Genomic DNA, 9519 nt, shown 5'->3' with positions numbered 1-9519 from the left:
AAGTATCATCCACTCTAACTTGAGCAGGAATGTTAAGGAAGGCAATGAACACCAAGGAAATCAATCAACCAAAAAAGGCAACTCAAAATTCACCAATCGGCAAACCAAAAATTCACAGCAACAATAATTAAAACAACTACCACACATGTTGGACTAGGCTAACATATTCCATATTCAGTGCAATATGTCCATATCCAATTTCATCGTGTTAATGAGTGTTGATACATGATTTGTTATTTGTCTCCCATTCTGTGTATAAATAGACTGCATTGTGAACATAAAAATCATATATATATATATATATATATATATCATAATATCATCAAGGAAATATAGTTCTCTCACTGAATAAGTTTTTTTTTTTTTTTTCTATGTTTACCTTGTACGGTTTCTATCTCTAATTTCAGAGTTTTGAAATGCATTGCTCATCTACTTTGTTACCCAAAAGCCCATATCTTGTGGTGATTCTTGCTGCTTATAAATTTCCATTCTTCTTTTGTACAAAAAAAGGTTGCAAACTACATTGAAGGAGGAAGGAGTTGATATAATACAAAAAACTAAAATGAAAACTAGAGAAACTCTCATGCATGGCAACTTGGATCTACTTCCTCCAACTCTATTCCCTCTTCAGCAAGCCTCTTGTCTTTGTAGACATACCACTTTGCACAAACCAAATATACCACCAAATTCAAAGCACTCAAAATAGCCAAAAGCCAATAGAAATCGTAAAGCTTCCCTTGATTGAGATTATCTGCAAGCCAAGGTTTCTTGTTCCCAGTCACCTTGTGCACTACAGTAACCAATAAAGAGCTAACGAAGAACCCCAGCGAAAGTGTGCTCAGAAATAGCCCAGTGCTTATCGTCTTCATCCCTTTTGGACACTCCCTTAGAAAGAAATCAAGCTGCCCTATGTACGTAAAGGCCTCCCCAGATCCCACAAAGAAAAACTGGGGAACCAGCCAAAACACACTTAATGGGATCACGGCCGTTGGATCATCCGTCAAAGCATGCGATCGTGCAGCCTTCAAACGCTTTAGCTCAGTGAGCGCTGCTGCCACCATTGCAAAGATTGAAAAGACAAGACCAACCCCTATGCGTTGTAGTGGGGTGAGGCCTTGTGGGTTTTTAAGTAATTTTCCTGCGATGGGAACGATGATTCTGTCGTAAATTGGGACAGTCAAGAGAATGCTGCCGACGAAGAAGACTGTCAGGGAAGCTGCCGGGATCTGAAAGGAGCCAATCCGACGGTCCATGGTTGTTGCTTGGGAGACGGAGAATGTGGTCATTTGGGCATAGACGGTCCAAAACATGATAGTGGTGGCCCAGATGGGTAACATTCTGATCACCAATTTCACTTCTTCAACATCTATCAAGGTTGATACATACCACTTGTTAACGGCTGTGATGCTGCCACCCATTTCCGGGTACTTGATTGCTGCCTTGTCCAAGAAACTGCATATATAGGCCAATATTTGTTAAAGAAAATAAAGAAAAAAAAAATCTACAATTATTTTTAATCTGGTATGTTTAGGTTGTGAGATTTCTAATGTGGGTGTCATGATATGAAGTAGATATAAACATGAGAAATACTATGTGTATTTATATACAATACATGCACCCTATTTTAGTAGTGGGATTCCTAGCAATTATATGTGTGAATTGTAGCAATTTTGGCAAGTAATGTGATAAAATTTCATATAAAATTCACTTGATCAAATAAATTTTTCGTCTGTCCGACTATCTACCCAAGCAAGTGAGGCTTATACATGATATCACCTTATCTATTCAAATGGCTAGCAATTCATGCATGTAATTGTCACGGATCTTTATCCCCATTCTACCCATATGATATAAATTTGATGTGGTACGTTGATGGACACTACTATATCAGCCCAATGAAATAAGAAAAATAAGAAATGTTATATGCACTTCCAATTGCTTACTTCTAAATATATATTCTTCGACGTGCCATTGAAAATCACTATAGTGCTATAAATTCTCTCATGGTCCTTCTCTCATCTTTTTTACTTTTTAAAATCACAATTAGATTTGTAGAACCCATATGAACCTCACAAATCTAATTATGATTTTGAGAAGTGAGTGAATGAGAGAGATGGGCAAGGAAAAGAAATTAATCATTTTCGTAGATTTTGGATGGATCACCATTAATCTTTGAATCTAATGATAATTTTCAATAAAAACATGAACTTAAAGAATAAAGGACAAAGTTTTCCTCCACCATATTCTATAAAAATGACATGCGTCATTTTTCATATGAGTAACATATTTTTTAAATAACATGAGAGAAGTATATGTTTTTTGAATAAAATTTCTTTCAACTTTATCCTTGCAATTAAAAAAAGCATGTGCTTCTCATATTAAAAGTGACACATATCAATTTTATAAAATAGGTTAGTGGAAAAATTTGTCCAAGAATAAAAGCACATAACATTTCTCATCTGCACACAGTTTTCCTCTGAACCGAGTTGGAGGAATTTCCTCTAACCTACTCTATAAAAATGACATGCGTTACATTTCATGTGAGCAGTGGCGAATTTACACAGGGGCGCCCTGGGGGCAGGCGCCCCTGGTAAATTTTTTTTTTTTTAATTTATTAAGCATTTTTATTCAAAATTTTATGGGTGCCCCTGGTAAAAAAAAATTACCAGGGGCACCCTTAGCCTTCTATTGGTCCTTAAATGCCCCTTATGCAAAGAAATGAAGCTATTTTTTATTAAAGAGAGAGAGAATAAAGTTATATTTTATTAGTGGAGAGAGAATAGATAATAGTTTATTATTAAAAAAAGATAGTGGGTGAATTTTTTAGTGTTTCTAGTCATAGTTTATAGATAAATGTGATTTTTTTGGCTAAATTTAGATTCTAGTCTCTTTTATGTAGGCTTAAATTCTAATATAATTTATGTTTTGAGATTTGAGGCTTTTCTAAAAGAAATAGCCGTATGCTAGCTAATAGCCCACTAAAAGTACTCATTTTTCGTAGACACTAGTAGTCATTTAATTGTGCTTAGTTTATTTCGTAAGTAGTTTAAATTATTATATGTTTGTGATGTCGTTAGATGAAGATTTTTAATAGTTACTTTGATTTTTTTTTTTTTTTGTTGGGTAATTTGATGAGTTTGATTTGATTTGTGATACATATATTATGATATAATTTATTTTTTAATTGTATTTACCGTATTATAAAAAATATATATAATACATAAAGAGAAAAAAAAATTAATTTTTTACGCCCCTGGTAACTCCTATTCCTAGATCCGCCACTGCATGTGAGAAATATATGTTTTTTAAATAGCAGGGGAAAAGCAAAGCATATATTTTTTGAATAAAATTTATTCAAACTTTATCATTGTAATTAAAAAAAAAACATATGCTTCTCACATGTGAATGACCCATATCATTTTTATAGAATAAGTTGAATAGTTAGACCAAAACTCTATCCTTCTCATCGTTGATGGGCAAAGAGTCGGTGGACAACGTCATTACAGCTTTTCCATTCATATGAAGGCAAGAAATATATGCATGGACAGAGAGATCTCTAAAACAAACTGCAAATTTTCTATTAATAGAATATATATGATGAAACGAAAGAGAAAGTGTCCGTGAGTGAGGGCGTTAGCTGGGGTGGGTGGGATTGGGAAGTGCATAATGCGAGACAAGAGGGCGTGAGAATCGATTACAGAGGTCAGAGAGACACCGCTGCCATAGCCTCTCGTGACGTGATCCTCTTTTGATCCCTTTGTAAATCGCACCATGGGGCTGAGATATACATGCATGTTACACCAACACGGGCAGTGTGTTTTTCTTCTCTTTTTTGTTTTTGTTTTTTTTTTTTAAATATATATATATATTGTGCTTTTTAAAAAAAAAACAAAAAACTTTTTTCTGAAATATTAGTTTGAGTAATAACAAGAGATTAAGAGTGATTGGTTTAAGATAAAGGTGAAATAAAATATTGACCATTTTTGAGAAAAAAAAGCCAAAAACGAAAAAAAAAAAAAAAAAAAAAAAAAAAAAAGGGAAAACTTGACAAAATTTTTTTAAACTTTCACGCGTTTTGAAATTATTTTTCTAATGTTCAAAAACTCTTAATTTAGAGTATCGAACTTTTAATTTTTTGCAATATCTAAATCTGTTTGAAAATACTGTTAAATCTTATCAAAATTTTCAAAATACTTTTATATAAAAAAAAATTACAAATATTAAGGCGTATGTATTTTCCTGAATTTTTGCAATTATTTTATTTTATTTTTTTATAATAAAAAATAAAGATATTTTATAAATTTTGACAAAGATTTAACATAAAATCCTAACGAAATTGGAACATTTCAAAAAGTTGAAAGTTCTATACCCTAAATTAAGAGTTTTTGAAGATTAAGAGAGTAAGCATTATTAGCAGTTTCACCAAATTTTACTTACTAAAATAATTAAAAGTACACATTTCTCTATTTTAACTATTATTTTTTTTTTCGAGCACCACAGCCACATCACAATTTTAACAATCTATTTTTACTATTCTATTTAAATATTATTGTTCAAAAATTTGTTTATTCTTTCTTTTAACTAATAAAGGAGGAGAGAAACAAAAAAGAAAAGGGGAAGAGAGAAACCATTTTTTTTTTCAATTGGTAAATGAATAATACTCAATATTAATAGTGAGTACTCTTCGCTCACTACTTTTTTTTTTTTTTCAATCAAATTGGTGAAGTTGTAGAGGAGAGTTTTTAAGCATTTTCATTAAATTGTCTAATCAAATAACAAAAAAATGATTTTTGTTTGAGTGCTAATAGTGTTCTAATGTCAAAACACATGACAATTCATGTAAGTTTTGTAAAGTTTCTCTTAATTATTATTATTATGAGAAAAATGAGAAGAAAGAAAAACAATGAGGGGAGGGGAATTTGGCAAACCGTGGCATGATTCCTTTGGAGAATGAAACAAAAAGCAGATAATATAAGAAATGAAAAAGTAATTCTATGCTGACATATTGCATGTTGATTGAAGCAAATGGCATCCCATCAATTACCGTTAACTGAAAAAGGACGTAACCTGACCAAACAAACTAAGCTGTCCATTTCATGGGACCCAGGTTGCGGCTGCCCACGGCACTAATTAATGATTCTAGACTTCTAGTATTTGATTGGCACATAGATAGATAGATACTTGTCCATCGCTCTATACAGATGAACCCAATTGTTGGATCACCCCTCATTCATTGTTCAATATATGTACCGTCGAGAATTTACCAAAATGTGAAAATATATATATATATATATATATATTCTTATTTATTTATTGTTTGGTAAATGGTAAGTGTATTCTTATTTTCAAATGGAGATGGAATTCATTTTTGCAACTCCAACACTACATTCCAAGTTGTATCTCAGCTCTTTTTTATTTTTATCTTTTTTTTTTTTGTTAAAATACTTAAAAATATTCCTATTTTTTTTAATTTCAAAAACAATATATGAATATTTATATATATGAGGGTGAGGGAAATGGAAAAGCAGTTTTTAGTTTTTATTTTTATTTTTTATAAGTAAAATGGAAAAGCAGTTAATATAGTTGGTTGAGGGTTGAGGTAGATAGGTGTAGTAACCACTAACCGGAATTGTTTGGTATGGGGCAATCTCTGCTTCTTCTTCCACGGTCCCTCGTCTTGAATGTCATCGACGTTGAACAGAAACGATGAATCCGAAGGAAGTTTCAAATCCCTCTTCCGCCAGGCAGCGACAAACACGGCAGCAATCTGCGTCAGCGGGCTACCGGCGAGCTTCTTGTACCGGTACCGCCTCGTGCCCGACAAGAACACAACCAACCCAAGCAGAATGGCGAATGCGCAGATTCCGTAACCCCACTCCCTCCCGAGATTGTCCTGGATGTACACCAGAACTGTCACCGCCCCTAGCGATCCGATGCTTATGAAGAAGAAGAACCAGTTGAAGAAGTTCGTCATTTGGAGCCTTTCCCCTTTGTCGGAATCGTCAAACTGGTCCGACCCGAATCCTGACACGCTTGATTTTAGACCCCCGGTGCCCAGGGCGGTGAGGTACAGCGCCATATACAGAACTACTAGCTGATTGCCGCTTGCCGGGATGCAGGGTCGAACACCGCCGGCGGTGCATTTTGGGGGTCGGAGGCTGGGGATTACGGTTGAGATTGTCAAGATCGTGACACCCTAATCACCAATCGATCGAGGAATCAAATCAAGAACTCCTACAGATGCCTATTTAAAATTTAAAAAAAAAAAAAAAAAAAAAAAAACAGAGTAGAAGAAATCTTACAGCTGCTTGTACGATGGCGAAGATGGCAATTGTGAGATACCTGGGAAAAGGGTAAGCAAATCAAGCATATTTAGCAAGTTTTAATGGAGTATTTAGGAATGGGAAGAACAGGAAGAGTGAAGTGAATTTTTAGAGTATTCAACCTCCCAAGAAAGGTGTCTGCAATAAAGCCGCCGAATAAACAGAGCATGAAGGAGGTGCCGAGGAAGTTGGTGACTGTGTTGGCAGCGGTAGCATTTCCCAAATGCATTGTAGAAGTCAAATAAGTCACCAGATTGACGGCGATACCCAGCGTCGTTAACCTCTCCATTGCCTCTCCGCCTGAAGAAAAAGTAACGGATCATTAGTATGGAAGAAGATCAGGAATAAAGGTAGAAAAATATATATAAAAATGGTGGATGTGAGACCCAAAATCATGGCGGCGGCGGTCCATCCGCCGGTTTTAGACCTCTCGGCTGGACGGCCTTTGTAGTCCCAGGCATCTGGGAGGGTTTCCCCTTGTGCAGTACTCATTGTGTTGTTTTTTCTTTATCAGGAGGATTGCTGAAAACTCTGGAGTAGCAGTTGTGGGGCTAGTAGTATCCTATTTGTAGCGCGCGAGGGCTCAAAAAACAAAAAATGCTGATTTTTTTATGAAGTGACACCTGTAAGTTAGGTTTGTGTCCTTGGTATCTCAGCCGTTCATCTAAATCGTCTCCCGGCCAACGATATAATTGGAATTGGAATTGGAATTGGAACCATCATAGACTAACAAAAACACCTTTTAACTTGTTTATTTTTCTGTAATTTTGTCAGACTTTTTTTTTTTTTTTTTTGTCTTGTTTTGTTTCCTTATAATAGTTTTTGTTTTTGCTTGTAATAATGCTCGGTCCTTTTTCTCGATTTGCCTACTTGATGCTCTTCGAGTTTGTTACTTTGATCTAGACCTTTGGATTCTAGATGTGAACATTATCCTGACTTTCGGATTGAAGAATATGAGCTTTGGTTTGGGGTTCTCTACTTTCAGTACCGAGGAATAAGAGCTACCTATGCATTGGTTTAAATCTGTTTGACGCAAATTTGTTGTTTAATTTAAAAATTAGTCATAGGTTAGCGAATTTTATTTGAATCTGGAATGTAATACGCCATTTTTTACGCTTGTAACCTCGTAACTTGGGTTATTGTTACTTCAGAGTTTTTGCTCTGTATTATTTAAGCTTTAAGCTCGTTTATTAATAAATGAGATTGAATTGATTTTTTTTTTTAAAAAAAAAAAAAAACCTTTTACGTTACTCCCCTCATTTATGCTTAAACCACCCGGCCCCGCCAAAATCTGCCCAAGAACACCGGGTTTTGAGTTGAGATTCTTTGTGGTATGGTTTGATTCCTTGTGTTTTGGTTTGTTTGTTTAAGCAAGGTAAGATTCTTGCAATTATTAGTTCTTCTAGACTGGGGACCTAGAAAGTTGAAAAGTTAAATCAAGCACCAATTAAAACCCAACCCCAAAATCAACCGAATATTGTCAAGATTTTATAATCGGTAGAGTATAATTGGAAATTTAGGTCCTACCACACTACCCTACGGTTCTTGCAACAAACAAGAGAAAATGATAAGAGGGAGGAAGAGACAATTAATGCCCAAGGAAAAGGGAGATGCAAGGGAGATAGATAGGGTTATCTTTTATTTTATTTGGTATTTTTATCTAATGTGTAAAACTTTTATTCAAGACTGTAATAAAAGAGAGGTTTACACCCGGTTTTCTCTATAGAATTTCCATTTTCAATATTTATATTTATAGAAAATTTTAGTTTATTTTTTTAGAGATAGTTCATCAAAGAGATACGGTAGAATCTAATAAAAATTATATATTTTGTCTATAAAAGTCCATGTAGCAAAATGTCACATCATCTTCTTTTTGTTTTATTTTTTTCCTTCACAAAAAAAAAAAAATAATAAATAATGTGACATCTTGCCATATAGACTTTTATGGGCAAAATGTAAAATTTTTATTAGATTGAAGCATTTCTCTTCATCAAATTTAGTTTAATGGTAACACGTAGTCAAACAAATTCCCTTTAATGGGTTGAACCAAGGCTTTCTCATTAAAAGGAAACAGAAAATACATCTAGATTTTAGAGTTTATTGGTCGATTAATTATCAAAATATCAACATATATATATATATATATATATGTGTGCGCGCGCGCGCGCAATTTTTTTTGTTGTAATTAAGAATATCAAGGCAATGGAAGTAAATATATAAGCGTGATTAAGGGTTTGTTTGGGATTGCGTTTGAGGGGCCTAAAAGTGTATTTAACACTCAAAAAGTTCAGCCCGTTTGAAGAAAAAAATACTCGTTTAGTAAAAAAATAAATGCTTTTAAGGGTCCAAAATGCTTAAAATGACAAAAATGCACTTTGACAAAAGCTTAAAAATGAAGTTTTTGGTAAAAAAAAAACACTTTTTAATTTAAAAACTATATTTTTCAAATGAAATAATCCCAAGCAAGCTCTAAAACTGTACGTTTCCAACCATGACCATTCGTTATTTCTCTCATAAAACATTTCATTTTCTAGACATAATTACTACTATTAATTGCATTTAGTTGGCTAAGAATGCACCACGGGGGCAAGACATTCATTTTATAGTTAGGCTTTAAAGTTTGTGTATTTATAGCCCCACATGAATTAAGATATTCTCTAGGACAATATGCATATTTGAAGGGAATTTTTGTTATTTCACTTTTTAATGTTAATGGTTACACTTTAAAGGCGTATTAATATCGACATCATGTACACGATTAGAGACATGTCAAAAAAAAAAAATACACTAACTTTGAATTCCGATTACCAAATTATTTATCAGCGGAGCTAGCTGCTATACGCCAGAGGAAACAATTTAAGATTCTATGCGAACCTCATGCTTAATTAAAGGGTAGTTGGGTACGTAAGAATTAATGTAGCCGGGGGTCGGTCGGTATTCATGTGTGGGCATAGGAAACTCTCTAAGGTTTCATGCAAACCACATGCTTAAAGGGTGTTGATGGAATGTCCTATTCTGACGTCTGTCGGCCACAGAAATATGAATACCCCAGGATGCTGTCGTTGTGGTCACTAACGTACCACAATAAGCATGGATACTTGTCTCTTTTAAAGCTGTGTCAAGGGAAAACATATTATTTATATATATATATAACATACTCGAGGGAAAGGCCCTTTTCTTTTTGGCTGGTTCCTGG

General features: G+C 34.1%; 1 protein-coding gene across 1 annotated transcript; it reads right to left on the bottom strand.

The window, feature by feature from the left end:
* Positions 1-432: 432 nt before the first annotated feature.
* Positions 433-6845, bottom strand: NRT1.1 (nitrate transporter 1.1). The gene is made up of 5 exons (XM_059588304.2): positions 6710-6845; positions 6446-6623; positions 6303-6342; positions 5625-6196; positions 433-1452 (listed from the first exon to the last, which is right to left on the bottom strand). Exons 1-5 carry the CDS (start codon positions 6813-6815, stop codon positions 582-584), a joined length of 1767 nt encoding a protein of 588 aa, XP_059444287.1. The 5' UTR covers positions 6816-6845; the 3' UTR covers positions 433-581.
* Positions 6846-9519: the final 2674 nt, after the last annotated feature.

The sequence above is a fragment of the Corylus avellana genome, chromosome 3 (genome assembly GCF_965113065.1).
Source record: "Corylus avellana chromosome 3, dhCorAvel1.hap1.2, whole genome shotgun sequence".
NCBI lineage: Eukaryota > Viridiplantae > Streptophyta > Magnoliopsida > Fagales > Betulaceae > Corylus > Corylus avellana.
Note: the sequence above shows the minus strand (reverse complement) of the source record. Positions and strands in the feature narration are given on the sequence as shown.

Excerpts from the sequence above, each read along its gene's own strand:
- NRT1.1 (XM_059588304.2), bottom strand. The coding sequence starts at position 6,815 with ATGAGTACTGCACAAGGGGAAACCCTCCCAGATGCCTGGGACTACAAA. Across the intron at positions 6,624-6,709 it reads CGCCGCCGCCATGATTTTGG|GCGGAGAGGCAATGGAGAGG; the intron begins GTCTCACATCCA and ends CTTTTTCTTCAG. Across the intron at positions 1,453-5,624 it reads CCCCATACCAAACAATTCCG|TTTCTTGGACAAGGCAGCAA; the intron begins GTTAGTGGTTAC and ends CTATATATGCAG.